Here is an 18432-nt window from a genome sequence, read left to right as displayed (position 1 = left end):
ACTGAGAGCTGGCTCAGATCAACCCTGCCCTCTGCTGAAGGTTAGGGGTACTGCAAATAGGGCTGAAAGGCTGGAGCCTGGGATGCAGAGGAGGAGCAAAAGAGAAGACAAAAAGGAAAGGGAAAAGAGGAGGAGTGAGGGGAGAGAGGGAGAGAAGTGAAGAGATTGAAAAAAGGGAGAGAGAGGAGGTGTAGGAGAGAGAAGCAGGGAGCTGGTGGGAGAGAGGGAGGTTGTGCAGGGTTGGGGAGGGGGTCTCCCCTGAAGTGGGGGAGTCGCCAAGGCCATCACCCCCTCTGCAGTAGCTCCTTGGTGACATGCATGACACGGGTTCCCTGTCCCTGTGTTCTTCCATGTGTCACCAACAGCAAGAAAAAGAAAATGTGCCTCAGACTAGCACTAGGAAGCGGGAAGGGAGGAAGAGAAACCTGTTTCCAATATAGAGCGGCTCGTCATCCTTCAGCCAGGAGACGGTGAGTTTCAGGGAGGGGTCATGCTTCACCCGACACTCCAGCTGCACCGTGGTGCCCCTTTTGGCCACCTGGTCCTCAGGCATCCGGTAGATCCTGGTGGGGTCTGTGGAGAAGCCCAGAGCACTCGCCACTGGCCTGTTCTCTGCCCAGCATCCCCATGCGGCCACACAATGGCATATGCCTGCCCTCGAGGCCTCGGGCCAACTATGGAGCGGGGCACAAACAGTATGCTGTGGTATGAATGGAGCAGAGTTCTGGGTGGGTAATCCCAAAAGCAGGTAATGCCCCAAATCCTCTCCATCTGGCTCAGGAATATATGATATAATTTCTGGGGTGGTAGTGGGGAGTTGCTGTGAGCAGAAGGTTTCCCTTCCCTAATTCTCTTTGGACCACATGGATCCTAAATGGACTCCACAGGTGCACACTGGGGAGCCCATTCCAAGTTAAAGATAGGTGTGGTGCATTTTCAACGTGAATATTGCATGTGGATGACTGCGAGCAGGGCCTCCTCGCCCGTTTCCAAACTCCCACTGGCGAACCCTCTCCTTTACCTTTGACCTCCAGGCGGACTTGGTTTTCAGCTTTGCCCAGGATGTTGGTGGCGACACAGGTGTAGATGCCTTGGTCCTCTTTGCGGATCATCTTAATTTCCAGACTGCCATTCTCATAAACATGGTAGTTGCCACCATCCAGGTTGCTTCCTTGCCCATTCTTAAACCTCACAACAGAGCAGCAGAACACACAGCATCCTGAGACAGGACCAGCCCAAGGGCAGGGGCAGCAGCCAATCAAGAGAGACCGTGGGGGCTGTGGAAGGAGCCCCATGCTAGGAGTCTGGAGCCCTGAGCCTCAGAGGGTCTGCCTCTAACCACCAGGTGGCCCTGGCAAGCCTCCATCCCTCTCTAGATCTCGGTTTCCCATTCTGTACAATGAGGGGGTTGATCCAGATGATCTGCCAACTTCCTCCCAGCTTTGACTCTTTAAGATTCCTAGGTCTTGCTGAACACCTACTATGGGCCAGATGGGAAGGAGAAGATGAGACAAGTGACTCCTGCTGTGGAAGGCCTGGTCTCCTGGAACTTACCATCGCAGAGTGGGGATGGGAGACCCAAAGAAGGGGCAGTCCAGCCGCGTCCGGTTGTAAAGAATCACTCGAATGAGCTGGTTCCGAGGCGACAGCATCCGAGGCGGCACATCTGAAATTCCCAGACAACCGATCTCGAGTACTGAGTCTAACTCTTCCATTTCTTCCCCCTCAGTCTCACCTCTGCATGCCTTCTACTTACAGCAGCTTCCCAAGCACTGAGGCACCTTCCCCTATCAAACTTCCCTCCTTCAGGAAGCCCCTAGGGATGAGGTGGGGAAGGAGAAGCTTACTCCTTCCAGTGCCCTCAACCTACCCTACATTGAAATCCAGCTTTTGCAAAGGGTCTCCCCAAATTATCCAGCAGGTTATATAGCTGCCCCACCACAGCCCTAAGGCATTTCCTAGCTACCCCTCCCACCACCCTCTCCCTGCCCAAGGGGTGCAGCAAATATACTCGGAACCATTTCCCACCGTGAGATCCAGCTGCAAACCCAGGGGAAGTCGACATGGATACAGCAAGGAGATGGGACAGTCCCACTCTATCTCATCAGGGGAGGCAGAAGACTAAGATTGACTGCTCTGATGGAATTAACTGTCTGCTTATCCAGCTTTGTGAATTTTAAGTCCTCCATCCCTCTTACAAAATTTTTCCCGTCTCCATGTTTCCACTCTCCACCATCTTCTTACCTCACCCAGCTTGGCCAATCCCCGGAGAAGGAAGTGTGCCCCATGACATAACCAAGCCCAGGGGAGACTGCACAGTAGTGGGGAGGAGGGGGAGACAGGCTGCGAAGGGCACACTCACCCAGCACACTGACAAAGGCGTTGGCCAGCAGGTAGCCATGCTCGTTGGAGGTGTTGCACTGGTACACGGCCCTGCTGCTGATCTGGGTGTCACGGAAGATGATGGTGTCTCCGGCCACCTCACGGTTTGGGTTCGGTGGTGCCGCTACAGACAAGAAAGAGATGTTCCTCATGAGAGATAGGAAGGGCAGGGTGAAGGGCACTTGGGGCTCTGGCCAGGGCTCCCAGGAACAACTGGGGTGCTGTGGGGAGCACCAGATGACAGGGCTTCTGGCCTCGCCACTGCTGGGCTGTGTGTGACCTTCAGCCCTTCTCTGAACCTGTGGGGTTTATTTCTAATCTAGTCTAGAGTATGGAATATGAATTCTTGTTCAACCTACATACCCATTGGGCAGGTGTGGTTGAAAGCATTAGCTTTGGAAACAGAAAGCAGTTTGGGTTCTAACCACATCACTTACTACCAGCATCACTCAATCTCTGTGAGCTTCAGTTTCCTTGTCTGCAGAATGGGAATAACAGATCACCTCTAGGGGTTTTTGTGAAGATAACCTGAGATTTTATGCATGTACAAAGTGATGAACAGAAGGTCTAACACATACTGTTATTACCATTTGAATCAAGTGTGCATAAATTTAAATGTGTTTTGAAAAGGACAAAGCAATATACAATAGACAGAACCTACCACCCTCCCATCCTCTAAAGAGAGCATGCTCCAAACATTCACAAAGTTAAACCCATAAGCCAAAGCCTCTTGAAAATGGCGTGAGTCCTTATATTTGCCTAAGCTCACAGCTCCTCCCCAAAAATGGGTCCTAAACTGAGAGAGGATATTCTTGCCCACAGTTCTAGTGCTGCTGGCTTGGGATGCAGAGAGCAGAGGCTGGAGAGGGCTACGGTCTTTGTTCTGCCCACACTTCACTCTGGGATCTGGGGTAAATCAACAAACCTTTCCGGGCCTCATTTCCTTCATCTGTAAGATGGGAAGAATCACTTCTACTTTCCCCTACTCTAAGGAAGGCTAAGATAAGAGAACAACGATGAGGTGTAAAACCAAAGAATTGCCACTTTTCTCATCTTTAACCACTAGAAAGTGACTTTCTTCCTAAGATTTCTGGACTAGGAAGCTGATGACTTAGCTTACAAAACGCATTCAAGATCACTCAGACCTGCAGGGGAAGTCAGCGGAGGATGCAGGAGTCGCCCTGCAGGCGCCACTCCACAGATAGCCAGTCTGAGCCCAGAACTGGGGAATCAGCAGATGGGAAAGGAAGACAAGGTTAGCATTCTTATCATCCATGCCGGGGTCACCAGTCAGTGAAAAGGGGCCAAGGAAGGCAGTGCCAGCAACTTGTACATCTCCTTGCCTGGCAAATTCTCGTGCAACCAATTTTCCTCCCAGTCACTCCCCTTACATGTTCCCTGGGGAGAGTGACAGGTGACCTTTCCAGGGCTGAGGCTCAGTTGCAAGTCCTGGGCTGCCTTTATTGAATGGTGCTATAAAGTTTAGCACAATTGCCTGCCTTACCCCCAAAGTCCTATTAAGATGGAGAGAACTGCAGAAGGCAGGCAGTGTTCATATCTCTGCTTGTAGCTGGGGGAGTAACATTTGCTGGGGATAACTAGGTTCAGTACTAGCTGGTGTAGTTGTATTGCAGACTCACGGCAACCCAGAGCTTCACCACTTCCTAGCCATGCGATTTTGGACAACTCACTGCACTGACGAGAACCTTATTTCCTCATCTTAAATGTTTGAGAGTAAGCAACAACAGGGGTGCAGCATCTAGCACAGAATGTGGCACACAATAAATATCTAAAAAGGTAAATTCTTACCCTCTCCTCTACCTGTGTCCCCCCTTCTCCACTTGCTTCTACCAGCTGCTGTTCTTGAGTTAGATTCTGAGTTCTTGCCATCTGCGTTTTCCCCATTTGGCTGACACCATTGTTTACATTTCCTCTGACCACTTAGAGAAAGTAAGGACAGGACATTTTGAAAAGTAAATGCAATCAGAGAGTCTATGACGTGAAAACTTGACCAAGGCCACTGATTATAAGGGGCCTTGGAGTCATCTACTCCACCCACCTTGGCAGGACTAAATGTCCCCAAAGTCTAAGCTTACTCAATAAACTGCACCTGTGCATCTGCTCTTCTGGGGCAGTTCTTCCTCATATCTAACCATAATATTTCACATCATTGTACAACCCTGCTTCTTCTTTTGCCCTCAGCAGAGAGCAGAACTTGAGTAACCAACAATGGGGTTACTGAACTCTCCTCTACCTTCCAAGCCCCAGCTGTCACTCAGAGCCCAACTTCCAAGAGATGCAGCCACAGTCCCCAGGTCATCAACTGGGCTTCTTCAGGGGAAGAAAGCAGAGATTTAAAAAACCCCAAGACAGCAGAAATCCCTTAAGCATGGGAATATGACCACAGAGTTCCAGGCTTCCTGTTCTGTAACACAAAGAGAGGGTAGGTTTCTCGGGATGTCCAAAAAGATGGGCAACTGAGAAGCAGCCACCAGTGGGCTTCTCTTTTCCTGAACTTCTAGTGTGACCAACGCTGGCACAGTGACAGGAATCTGAAGCCTTTGATAGGAGAGAGATGAGAGTCAGATAGGACAACAGCTCACTACTTACATTGCAAAGGTTCCCCATTCACCATCCACTGGACAGTGGGTTTGGGGTTTCCATTGGCTCGACACACCAGTCTCCCATCCTCGCCAGGAGCCAGGATAAGGTTCTTGGGTTCATCCAGCCAGTAGGGAGCAGCTGGAAGACAAGACAGGCACAGGCAGGGGAGTTAGATGGCATGGGACAGGCAGAAGAAACCAAGCAGTCTCCCTCTAGTGTGGCAGGAGCCCCTGAGTCCCAGCACCAGGCACTCACCACCTGCCCCAGGGCTTGTCCTCACAGGGATAACTTGGCCCAGCCTGTATCTGGCTGGCTTGGCTGCACAGATGCTGATCTGTCTATTTTGAGTTCACAGAACAATAGTTCTAAACTGGGGCTGCTCATTAGAATCCCCTGAAGAGCTTTTTTAAAAAAAGGGATGCTAGGACCTGTCTCAGACCTACTAAATCAGAATCCTCACAGGAGGCCTGGGTGCAAATGCTTTCCGAGGTCACTAGTGTCTGCGGTGTGCATCCGATGGCTCCACTGCCAGGGAAGGTGGTAAAGCGGGCACCGTGCTGGTCCCTCTGGATCTGTGTTTTGCAAGATCAGACCCTTTAGGAAAAGTCTTATATTCATGCCTTTATGCACAGAACTTTGGTTAGAGTAGTTTTTTTTTTTTTTTTTTTTTTTAGATGGAGTCTCGCTCTGTCTCCCAGGCTGGAGTGCAGGGGCGTGATCTCGGCCCACCGCAACCTCCGCCTCCCAGGTTCAAGCAATTCTCCTGCCTCAGTCTTCCGAGTAGCTGGGATTACAGGCACGCCCTACCATGCCCAGCTAATTTTTGTAATTTTAGTAGAGATGGGGTTTCACCATGTTGGCCAGGATGGTCTCGATCTCCTGACCTCGTAATCTGCCCGCCTCGGCCTCCCAAAGTGCTGGGATTACAGATGCGAGGCACCGCGCCTGGCTAGAGCAGTTCTTAGCTGGCCACCTCATTCAATTGATTGGACAATTTTGTGAATATGTGGAAATGTGGGTTTTTCTGAGAAGTGAGCCTTTCAGATCAGATTCTTAAAGATCTTGATACCCAACCCCCACCCCCTAAAGCCTAAGAACTCCCTAATTTGTGTATGGTGCTGAAACCAAGGTCACAAGATCAATCGACCATGTGCTAAGAAAGTTCCTGTACTCTGGTCTCGGACATCATCATCTCAACCATCCGTGCAGTCCCAGGCCAAACAGTGACCAGTGCAGCCTGCCACACATGGCTGGGACCCATGGCGACATGCGCTCTGGTGCCTGCAATCACTCAGGTGGGCCCTCTTTGCTTTGGGGGTTAGGAAGGGATTTTAAAAAATAATTTTGACCATAAGCACTCCCCAGTTTTAAAAAGCAGCACAGCATCATGCACAGGTACACAGACAGCACGCGCTCACGCGACACATCACGAACGGGAATGCAAAACGAAAGGAAAAAAGAAGGCTCTGGGAATGATTCAAATGGGCCGTGGGAGGAAATTCACCTGCTGAGGGAGCGTTGGCACCAAGGAGAGGTGGGTGATGGTCAGGGTGGATCTCCTTCCCTTAACACCCTCTGCCCCATGCACGGGCATGCACACACCCTCTCACGTCCAGTGAGTGACACCATCCATAGCAGATCGCCATAGCCACTGGCCAGTGGGCTGGAAGTCTCCCCCACTCACTCTGTCCCCAACCACCCTCAGAGGGAAGGGTGGGCATGGTGTTCAGGGTTGGCAAAATAATCAGAATGAGAAATACACACAACGTACCCTTTACTCTCACCGAGATCGTGTGCCGGATGCTGCCCATCTTGTTGGAGGCCAGGCAGAAATATTCCCCGGAGTCTTCCTCGGAGACATTGGTGATACGCAGGGCCTTATTAAAGTTCTCAAACTTGGCCTTGTCAGATGGGAGGTCCCCACCTTTCTTGTACCATGCGATGTCTGGTGTTGGGCTAGGAGAGGCGCCAAGCAGGAAACAAAGAAGTTATCACTAAACATGGCCCTTCTCCTCTTCTATAGAGCTGGGGACACCCAGGTGGCCTAAAAGTATACTTGGGCCCAGGGGATGCATGTCCTCTAAGAGCTGATCTTGGCCGGGCGCGGTGGCTCACGCCTGTAATCCCAGCACTTTGGGAGGCCGAGGCGAGCGGATCACAAGGTCAGGAGATCGAGACCACGGTGAAACCCCGTCTCTACTAAAAATACAAAAAATTAGCCGGGCGCGGTGGCGGGCGCCTGTAGTCCCAGCTACTCAGGAGGCTGAGGCAGGAGAATGGCGTAAACCCAGGAGGCGGAGCTTGCAGTGAGCCGAGATCGCGCCACTGCACTCCAGCCTGGGCGACAGAGCGAGACTCCGTCTCAAAAAAACAAACAAACAAACAAACAAACAAAAACAAAAAAACAAAACAAAAAAAAAGAGCTGATCTTTCCTGTACAGAGGAGGATGCTCAGCCACAGAGAACCTGAAGGTTTAGCTAACGTCCCGCGAGATTCTAACGCATATACGGGATGCCTAATCACCTTTCCTCATTATCCAAAACAGAGATGGCCAGAATGGGATGGAGATGACTATGGTTTGCAACACCCTGCTTACTAGGGCCTGTTTGCTTCTCTTTACGCTGTGCTACTGGTATGCACTAAATGTGGCATTAACAAGATCATGAACAAGCTCCTATCCCCATCCTCCTGGAGGGTGGTTAGAAGAGGGGCTGCAAACTGCACATACACCCCGGAGGCGATGCATTCCAGCAGGAGGTCCATGCCACGAAGCACCATCTGGCTGCTCGCAGTGCCCTGGGGATACATGAAGCTGGGTGTTCTTTCTGCAACTCCTCGGGCTGAAACAGGAGAGAACAAACTCCTGTGAGCCTCCTTCCAGAAGGCAGACCCCGCTAGGCCAACGCTGTCAGGCTAGAAAGAAATGGCATCACCGCCCCTGCCGGATCCTCCCAGCTGAAACCACCCCAAGGACTTGGGCCTCATTAAGTGAGGTGTGTTAGGAAGCTCAGGGCTCCTTAGCCCCACCAGCATGAGGGAGAGGAGCTCTAGGTTCTGAAAGGATCTGCCTGGAGGAGCCCAGCTTCCCTCAGGTTCAGGGAATCTCCCCTTCCCTGAAACGGGGAGGGGCTGTCTGAGCAGTGCGAGATCTACTCCCGAGCAGCTTGTGTTGGGATCCCAGAGGCCACTGTGTGGCCCCCAGAGCAGGCCATCTCAGCAGCGGTCCTTCTCCCCAGGCAGGGATCTGGAAGCAGAGAAGGCATGTACTGGGGCCACAGGACAGACAACCTGCTCTTTGGGACCCTGAAAACAAGGTGCTGGGATGGAGTCACAAAGCCTGCACAAACAATCAGAAATGCAGGGGGAGTTATTAATGGCTTAGCAAAGACATGGAGAGAATTAATGAGCAGAGATGACAGGAAATCACTCTGGGGCCAAGACCATTCTGCCTCCTCACTAATGACTTGGGAAGATGGCTGGGGAGGGGAATAGTAATTACATGTGAGTTGCTCAGGGAGAGGGTGAGATAAAAGTGGCTGCCAAGTTGGAGGAGGTGATCTATAATTCAACTAGGCCGGAACAGTCATGGGTCTGAAATCAATGAGATTCATACTGGTCTTGAAGGCCAGGTGGCTCGCAGAGATTGGCATTTTCAGGATGGTTGTTTCTCTGTAGAAGGGTTGTGCCAGCATGGATCCACCCATGACAGAGTGAATCCCACCTTCCCCGAGCCTCAACTCTTCCCCCAGAGCTCTTCGTATAGCTGTAGGGGAATGGGTAAGATGGAAGGGAAAAGAATAAGAATTTTCCATCCGGAAACCCCAAGGCAAAAGGGAAACTGGAGGAAGTACCCCCTGGCCAAGGTGTACGATCATACACAAGAATGGCTAAAAACAAAAATAGAAGCTGAGTCCACCCATGGGTTTAACGGAGTCTTAGACTCAGCTGGACAAGGGAGAGGTGGAGGGAAGGCAGGGCTGCCAGGAGCTGGGAGGCCTCAGAGACGCCTGGGGTGAGGATGAAGACGGTTGTCCAGGGTTTAATGGGTGAATGGGTGCTGGTAGAGTGAGGACAGAGTGCGGGGGCACTTTATCCCCATGTAACTGGCGCTTCCTAAAGGAGCTTGCTGGGTTTGCTGGGGCCTGGCTGCACCAGTGGGGCTCCTGTTCTGGGGCACTCAACTCTCTCCCTTGGTACCAGTGGAGTGCAATTCATAGAGTTTGCTTCTATTTTATCTTTTTGTCAAAAGAAGAAAGGATGAAACATGTGCAGAGGGTAACTAGGCTGATGGTACAATACACAGTATACAGCAAATGCTCAACAAAGGTTTATGAGGGGAATGGACTGAAGGGGAAGAAGAGAACAAAAAATAAGGCAGCAATTTAACTCATATTATTTCTCTTTCTGTAGATGCCTCATCTGTCCCACCAGCACACACATTACAATAGTGACTACTGAAGGGGTTAATCCATTATGTGGTTAATTGGTTATCATCTATATCTATAACTCTTGTAGCATCCAATTCTCAGTACCAAGGAAGCCTGACACCAACAGCTTCCTCCCGCCCACCGTCACGGAATCACCAAAACAACCAAGACACAGGGGCACTATGAGGAAAGGAGATTCTAGGGCAGAAGGCTCTGTTGTCAGGTTGGTGAATCCGTCGAGAGCTGGGAACCCTGGGATTATGTGGAAGAGATCCCAGCTCAGTCATCATACTCCTTCCACACCGGGACGAAATCTGCAGAAACTAATCTGTGACCCTATGGACATTTAATTTACACCATAACATGTGACACCACGAGCACACACAACCCAGCAAAGCAATAATGATGGGAAGGAGGAAAATTTAGCACAGAGTCCCGCTGTGGGTGCCTTGACATGCTGTAACTGTCACTATAAAAAGGTTATAGCAATATTGCGTTTGTAGGATGTGGGCTAGCAACAATAGAATTACCCTAAAGAAGGAGAAGCTACTGGAAAAAAGCCAAAGTTCAAAAAAAAGGGAAGAGCATCCTAAAAGCCAGAGGTCATAATCAGGGCCACCATTCAGTGAACGTTTGCTAGGGACCATGCACTGTGCTGACAGCTCCAACCACACCACCATTTATGCTTAATCCTCACAGCAAACCTGGAGGGTTGTATCCCCATTTTCAGCAGAGGCAACTGAGGCTCAGTGAAGTCAACAGACTTGCCCAAGGTTACAAGCTAGTTATGTTTTTGATTATGTGCCATTTAGCATCAAACACTTGTGCTTTCCACCCACTCTACATTGCCTCTGTCTAAAGATGGGCATCCCACTTGTTCCTACTTCTGACAGTCAGCTTCAGGAATATCTTTCTTATTCAAACCAAAGAAAACCCAAGGGCAAAAGAGGTAAAGGAGAAAGATATTTTTGTCTTGGTGAGGTGCTCTGGTGAAACTCTTCCACTGTGTTTTACTATTCTCACTATCTCAGCTAAGATCCCATCTCTCCTCAGTGGCTATTAAAAAACTCAGGCCCAAGGTGGAGAAAAAGAAGCTGAGGAGGGAATTCAGCAGCTCTGAAGGCACCTCAGTTGGATTCTTAAAGGCATGGAAACTTGAAGAAGATTTGGGGGACACGATATCATTAAGGAATGAGATGGATGGCCCTAAAGGAAAGGTTATGAAGAAATGCAGTCAATTGCAGCAAGAGGAACTCATATGAAAATTTAGGAAGGATAATATAGCTGGTGGCTTTGAGAGCCACTGTTCTCAAAGAGGGTGCCTAATTTCCTTCCCTGCAGAAGTAGAGACAGGAAAACTCTAAGACAACAGTGATTACTAGATGAAACTCTAAATGGTGGCAGATGACTATCTCGTCTTATCATGGGATACCCTCTTTCATCATGGAGGCAGGGGTCCCTGGAGAGTATTAGTTATTCGCCCTGATCTTCAGAGTGGGGTCTGACTTAATGCCTGATCAAACTCAGAGTTCATATGCTAAAGCTCATATCTGTGTGGATTCAGGAAGAGCTTCCCTCACAGGCCCATTTGACTTCTTGCCCAGGGACAGCCAGTCCTCTCCTGCTCTCGTAAGCTGTGGCTCAGACTGGGCTCATGGGTTTCTGGGGGAATATGGTCAGCGAGCAGACAACAGATGACAATGCCTTGATCATGCTGGCCTTAAAGGTCCAATGAAAAATGCCTCTTGATCATCTCTTTGGAGGAAACACCAAGACTGCTGACAATCTTAGTTGCCCCCCTCTGTCAAGTGCTATGTGTTAACAGGACAAGATAGTTCAATGAATCAGACGTATCTGAGGACCTCTGCCAAAAACAGCTTTTAGGAGCATCTGGATCCTACATCCAGACCACTTTGCTGCTTTTGATTCTCAGAATTGAGAACCAGAGACTCATAGGGCCAGATTCTTGGCATCTCATCCACCTCTCTCACTCTAGGAATGGCTGACCAAACAACCCCAGAAGATAGGAAAAACTATTTGTCTAGTAATATTTGATACCTTTCAGTGCCAGGAAATTTCCCCTGTAAGTCTAACCCAAATCCCATATGCAGTAGTTGGAACTTTTCTTCTTATGCAGTTCTCAGCACAGCTGAGGATCTGAACAGCTTTTGTCTCTCTGGTCTGCCCTACAATTTCTCCCTCTATGGTACTTTCTTCCTATAATTGCGCCTGCTTTTCTCTCCCTTGGCTTCTCTTTAAGTTCTCTGTGTCCTTCTTAATTTCAGAAACATAGAAGAACTATCCAGGATACAGTCAACACTAAACCATTCCCTTTAAAACCAATAATGGGTAACATTTGTTAAGTATCGAGAATGTGCCCAACACATGCTAGGAACCATAAGCACATTATCCTGTTTAATCTTCACAACAATCCTATGAGACAGGTAATACATCCATTTGGCAGATGAGAACATTAAAGTTCTGAGACTAAATGACTTACCTAGCATCACTCAATGGTATGTCCCGGACCTTGGATTTAATTCAAGGCAGTGTACCTCAGAGCACACACTCTTAACCACCTCCTTAATCTCCTCACCTGGGTGAACCCTAAGTGGTAAGTTACAATCTCAGACCAGAATCTCCTGCCACTCAGCAGGTCAGGGGGCACCTGGCAACGTTCAGAGGATACCAATCCACTCTAGAAATCACTAAAACAAAATAGAAGTATGGGGTAGCCCTCCTGCTACAAAAGGGACATGCCATATTTCAGAGCCAAACAGATGCACTGGGCACTTTTCACCAAGTCTCTCTGTCCAGATGCCTGCACTCCAGAAAGAAGTCATCCTCCTTCCTTCCTTTTCCCTTTGATATCTTGCTAGAAGCATCAGCCTAGCTGCCTTGTGTTCAAAATATGTCTCCCTTTGACTTTATATCCTTTCCAGCAGCTTCATACTTGGGTCAACTCCATCCTACCCTGGATTGAGGACAAGGGGTCAATCTCCACATAAACTCTTGTAAGCTTTGCTTGTTTCCTAGTCCTGGATGGGTCTCATAACTCCCACTCATTCTCGTGCAAGAATAGTTTCATCAACGGTCACAAACTGGTTTAGGTGACCAGAATCACTCGAACTTATTCCATTGATGAAACAACTCTATGCGTATGTTGCCTGCATGACTTATCTTACATAAAGTGAGGAACTTAGACCAGATGGTCTCTAAGGGACCTTCTGGCTCTGATACACTCTGGCTTACAGAATACTTCCTGTAACAGATTACCTGGAATCTAATTTAGAACAAGGCCCATTCCATACCAGGGCTCTGGGGCTCTTAACACAATAGTGGATGGCCCCATTATCTTGAAAACAAACAATGCTTAGAATCCAACAAAGGTCCCCTGATTCCTTGGGTAGTAAATCTCTTTGGCAGGATCTCAGTGTGGTTCTAGCTGCTTGGTGCCAAGTTAGAGCCTTTGCCTCTCTCCCTGACTCCCGCTCCCTCATCCCATCCCCTACTCCAGTCACTCATCATCCTTTATATTAGCACATCGCAGTGCAGACACTTCCTATCTGTTTCAGCCCACAGTGATGTCCCTTGGAGACCTGCAGCCTCAGCTTCTGAGGCATAACTAATGATGGGGGCCAGCTGCCTCACCAGAGCCAGCAAATGATGGCGCCTCTGGCTGCTCAGGGAAAATAACACATATTTGAGCCATGGTGAGGGGTAACTCAGGTGTGGAAACAGCCAATTACCTTATTAATCAGACTGAGCAACCAGCTGTGTGATGAGTTAGAACCATGCCTCACTGTAATTGTTCCACATCTCGCAAGTGTGGACTGGTGGGCACTGGATTTGCATACACTACCAGAGGAGGGGAGAGGCCCAGGTGAGAGGGTACAGTGGATGGTTTCACCTCATTTACACTCATCTTGAAAGAGAACTCAGAGCTGGGCTCTTACTCCAGATGGATTTTAAAGAGACATGGGACCTCGCTGTGAAATGGTACTCCCGGTAACTAAGTTGAGATTACAAAGCAGGCAATTCCTATCTAGACACATAAGAGTTAACTGAACATACTAACAAGCGTTCTGTGTTCTTTCAGCCACCAAAAGGAACCAGACTTCCTGTTTCCTCTTCACTATGGAACTCACCTATTCTAAGATATTCTCCATCCGTCCATCCCTGATTCCTAAGCTTCTACTTTTCAGTAAAAGTTTCTGCTTTTCAAGAAGTTTTTTTGAAGTCCTACCCTGGTTTGAACAACTTGTTGAGAATTCAGCAACTTCAGGCATGCCTGTTAGAGGAGACCACACCACCAGGTGGGCCACCTCAAACCCCCACACTGCCTCCTGGCAGGCAGCCTTCTGGAGGTGTCACCTTGGCACCCTGGCTGGGCCAGCTGCCACCCAGCAGGAGTTAATGACGTGGTATCAGTCAAGTTAGGCAAACTGGGGTTAGCACAGGCAAGGTTACTCCCAAGGTTACCGCTGCGACTCACCACTGTACATGTCAGGGTGGTTTCTTAAGGACGAGTCATTATAAGGGTGGTCTGTAATAAACAAAAGAGGGTGAGCAAACAGGAGGCCACGGAGAAGTCACAGAGGCATAAACGGGGAGAGAAAAAACAAATGCAAAGCCACAAAAACAACCGAGGAGGGCAGCAGTGGTCTTTTGCAAAGGAAAGACACGGCATATTTGGAAAGGCAACACGCTCAGTGAAGAACAAGCAACACAAAACAGCCCACAAAAGGAGGAAAAAAAAAGGTTAAATCCTGCAAAAGAAGGCAATAATAAAATAATGTTTTTTTTTTTTAATTAAAGAAATTAGGTTTGAACTTTAATTATTTGGTCCTGCTATATTTTCAAACAAATGAGAGAAGGATTAGTGGTGTCCTGTAGCCATCTTTTGAACAACTCCTTCTTATCAAAATCCTCAGTTCCCAGGACTCTGGGTCAGGCCAGCTCTTGGAGCAGCTAAAGAGAAAGGAGTGTTAGTGAGCTCCGGGGAAGAGCAAAGTCCTGCCTGGGCAGAAGCTAAGCTGCAGGGGGTTGGCGGTAAATGGGAGGAGGTCATTGACCAAAAGAGTGGGGCCAAGGGGCCCTGGCCACACCCAGCAACATGTGTCACTGGAGTCTGACCAGGTGGGTACCACTATGATCTTGCAGATGTCTCTGTTGGCAGAAAGCCCTCCTCGTAAGAGGATGCCGGGAGTGGTTCAGTGAGGTGGGGAGAGCATCCCTGAGGTTCAGGCTTTAGAATTTAGAAATGGAGCTTGGGACAGGAGAAAGTGCAAGCTGTGAGTTCTACACTTCAGACTAGGAAAGTCCTGCTGAACATTCTGGAGGTTCGAAGCTCTCTAGACTATGCAGGATTGAAGACATTCCTTATGGAGCAAGATCAGTGGCTTCAGTTCCAATGTTAGGTAATTCAAACTTGTGGCATTTACTCCTTAGTGAGAAAGACATTTCAGAAGAGGACGCATCATCACGCCAGTGGTCTAAAGGAGCTTTTCCCTCTCTACCTCTGGTCCCTCCCAGCCACTGGGTCCAAACTGTGACAGTACTAAAAGGGGGTGGGGTGCAGCTGACTGGAAGCCAAGCAGATGGCCCTGAGGAGCTCAGAACACGATCCAACTGCCTGAGGGACAACAGGGGCTCTGCCAAAACATTTGCATATTTGACGACAGATCCAATCCCATTACAACTAGTTGCAAGAGGTATGAGAGTCCTTTTCTGGGCCTGGCATTGCATTGCATCCCAAATCTGCTTACCACCTGGTAGGAAGATTTTCATTATTCAAAACTCTCTCTTAAGATGGGGTTTGTTATAAAGACCCAGCCTGTTTGGGAAGTCTGCTTGGATCCATCTGGAGCTAAAGGCAGGAACTAATCCACAATGCAACGAAGAGATGGGCTGGCCCAAGGGCAGGTTGGGGCTGCAGCTGGTCTCGGGAGGCAACTCTGTTCCTCCCCTGGGGGTGGACGGTGGCAAACACAGATGACACAGCCCTTCCTTCATGCTCCCATGTCACCAGGTGAAATGCAACCTCTCTCTCTCCAGAGAAGTAGCCCACCCCCAGAACTGACCTCATGGTTTGTGAATTCTGGAGCACATGTGAGAAATTCAGGGAAACTTATTTGACTGCTCCAAGAAGGTCATTTAGACATCAGGGAGAAGAAGGGATGTGCTCTGGTGTCTGCCTCAGGGAGGACCCTCCTCGCTTACCACAGTTGCCTCTTATTGCATCAGGAGGCACCCAGCACCTGTTACAGCATGGGCAAAGTGGGATGGGCCCAGCTTTGTAGCCCAACTCCACTGCTTATCTTTGACTGCATCCCAGGTTTTAAAAATGATTTCAGATTACCCAGTATTTTGCATTACATACCATTGTCAACTTCCTTCAATGCAGGTAATAAAAATGGGACATGATAAGATTTATTTCTTCCCAAATGGGCAAACTGTGACAGGAGCGCCTGGTGAGAATAGGGCCTTTGAAGCGGCCCCTGCCTGACTGCTTTGCCTCCAACCCCAGACCTGGTTCTGAAGGTACAAGAGAAAGCCTGTGTCCTCTCCAGACAGGAAAGTAGAGAGAGCACCACTGTGCTATTTTAAGCAACTGTGCCCAATTCTGGGCTGGCTCAGATGCCCAGAACTTGCTCCTAGCCAGAGCTGCCCCTGGGAGAACTCCAGGAAGCTGATGGGGCTCTGTTCCAATCACCTAGGGGGTTTCTCGCCATTCAGAGGAAAGAGTTTTCAGTGGAATAGAGGACCAAGAAATGAAGCATTAACAAACATCCCTTACTTTTTCTGGTAGAGAAAAGAGTGTTTCTGGAAAGTCCAACTTCAACATGTTGTTTAAATCTCTAACTGCAGAGGAAGTTAGTTAATTCTACAGAGGAAGACTCTTCACCACCTCAATCTCTTGGCCACTGCTCTACTCTGAGTGACAGTGATGGGCTCTGCCCAGGATGGCAGAAGGTCAACTGACTCAGTTCCAAAAGCAGCAGGCTGACTTCCAGCATCATCCGGGCAGGGAGAGAGGGGCCCTGGCGGTGATGCTGATGGCTGTCCAGTCTCAGCTCAGCGAGCATCTTATCTTGTTCTTGACATCCCTGCTCCTCCCCTTGCCAATGCTGTTAGTCCTGTCCTGACTGCTGAGGCCACTCCGAGGTCCTGGGCAGACCACACCGTCCTCCCCAGCCCAGCCAGCTGGCAGGACCGAAGAGACACTGCAGACAAACCAACTTCCTCCTCCAAGGGGTCTCCCTGGGCTTGGGTCAGGAATGAGAAAGCCAGGGACAGGGGAGCAAGCAGAGTGAAGCCAGGTCACCCTGCCAGTAACGCGAGGGGCTTGCTGCAGGTGTTAGGCAACCCTGCCGGCTACCACCTTTGGCAGCCCAGCACCAACGCAGATCAGTGCGTGGGGACACTGCAGAGGCAGGAGGCAGTGATTAGAGGGAGGCAGAATGGAGTTCCAAGACAGAACAGAGAGAGGGAAAAGAAGAAAGAACAAGAAAGAGGGAGGAGAAATAAAGAAGGAAGTGAAAAAGAAAAAGGAAGAAAATGAAAAGGTGAAAGAAAGAAAGAAAGAAAAAAAACCATGAGAAGGGGAAGAAAAAAGGAAGCTGCTTCCTTTTGGATCCACCTCTGTGCCATGGTGAAAATGGAGCATGGGGCTGTGTCAGCTCTCAGGACCACCTGCCTCCATCATCAGCAGGGACGGGGAGGAAGAAACAGAATGCTAATGGTCACACCCCCTACCTGTCCAGAATGAGAAGTGATGTCGCCCGAACCTCTCCTGACCCACATCCACCCGGGGAGCCATTGTCCACCACCTCTGCAGGGGCTCCAGGAAGCCAGGGTCAGCCTATTTTCTCTGACCTTTGCAAACTGCCAGCACCCACATGGTGATCTCTACTGGCCTCCCCGCCATCCTCACTGTCCAGAGCATCAAAAACAACACCCACAGCATGAGCCAGACTAAGGTCTATTCTTTGGGGGGCTCCTTTATGGAAGACGTGTTACAAATCCATGGTGTGCAGCAACATAGAGAACTTCCAACGTCCTGAGTGGGCTGAGACTTTGCAGCAAAAGCTCTAGGCTGCTTTGTCCTTGCCAAGAAGAACATTTCTGACTAAGCTTCTCTCTCTCCTCAAGGGAGAGCCACCAACGCTATAATGGGTCAGGAAATGCTGATTTGCTTTTGTACCAGTCAAACAGAATCAGGGAATAGAAATGAAAACAAATAAAACGAAAACATAAGCCTGCAACTTACAAACATAGCAATTCCATATGGTTCAGCATATACGTATTACAGAATCAAATACAATTTATTTTGGTGTCTCCACTAATTTTCATATTTTCTGCTATTTCTTGTAGAAATAAAGATACCCAAGCAATGAGAAGAAATAAAAGAAATAATCAAGCTGGGTCCGGAGAGGGGTTCTAGATGACCACTGGAAGCAGTGGTTCTCAGACTCTGGGGTGCACTTGAATTACCTGGAGGGCTCATAAAGAACAAAGAGGCTTAGGGCTGTTGAGGTGCAATAGGCTGGTTCTGGGTACGCTGCCAAGTTCTAAGGTGATTCTGATTCCCACCAGAATTTAAGAAGAATTGACTTAGGGTAGGACCAAGTTTAACTCAAGGTTTCACAATCAAGAGAGATCATTTAAGAGCAGCTGAAGTGGCTCAGGCACCATGAGTTGGAAGGATTTCTAGGTCAGCCTCAAGGAGAAGTCTCCCTCTAGACTCAGGTACCTAGGGCTGGGTGGGGTCAGTGGGCTTCTTTCCCTGGCCCACAGCCCCCAGGCAGGGGCCTGCACTTACTGGTGAGGACCTTGAGGGTGAAAGGGTTCTTCTGCTGGATGGTGTGGGTGAAGTGGAAGCGGGCGTTGCAACTGTAGTCGGTCTGCATGTCCTGCAGCATCACGTTGGAGAAGTACAGGTCTCCATTATGGCCCTGAGAGACACGTTTGTCTTGGGTGATGGGCTCCATGGCTATAAGAAAACAGAGGTACAGC

The 18432-nt window shown here is 49.3% G+C and overlaps 1 protein-coding gene across 50 annotated transcripts in view; it reads right to left on the bottom strand.

Annotated features, from left to right (window-relative positions):
• The window catches only part of NFASC (neurofascin), a 201322-nt gene that overhangs the window by 46682 nt on the left and 136208 nt on the right, over window positions 1–18432 (bottom strand). For 33 of the 50 annotated variants that reach the window (XM_045365001.2, XM_045365109.2, XM_074034093.1 and 30 more), the window contains 9 exons: window positions 18239–18409; window positions 13910–13960; window positions 7716–7827; window positions 6758–6942; window positions 4993–5124; window positions 2363–2506; window positions 1555–1666; window positions 1022–1188; window positions 426–573 (listed from right to left, as the gene is read on the bottom strand). In XM_045365001.2, coding sequence (XP_045220936.1) covers window positions 426–573; window positions 1022–1188; window positions 1555–1666; window positions 2363–2506; window positions 4993–5124; window positions 6758–6942; window positions 7716–7827; window positions 13910–13960; window positions 18239–18409 — 1222 coding nt within the window. The remainder of the gene's footprint in view (window positions 1–425; window positions 574–1021; window positions 1189–1554; window positions 1667–2362; window positions 2507–4992; window positions 5125–6757; window positions 6943–7715; window positions 7828–13909; window positions 13961–18238; window positions 18410–18432) is intronic. The other 17 variants (XM_074034134.1, XM_074034107.1, XM_074034140.1 and 14 more) reach the window with 1 other exon arrangement.

This window comes from Macaca fascicularis, chromosome 1, assembly GCF_037993035.2.
Source record: "Macaca fascicularis isolate 582-1 chromosome 1, T2T-MFA8v1.1".
In the NCBI taxonomy this organism is placed as follows: Eukaryota; Metazoa; Chordata; class Mammalia; order Primates; family Cercopithecidae; genus Macaca; species Macaca fascicularis.
This window is presented reverse-complemented; position numbering and strand designations above follow the sequence as displayed.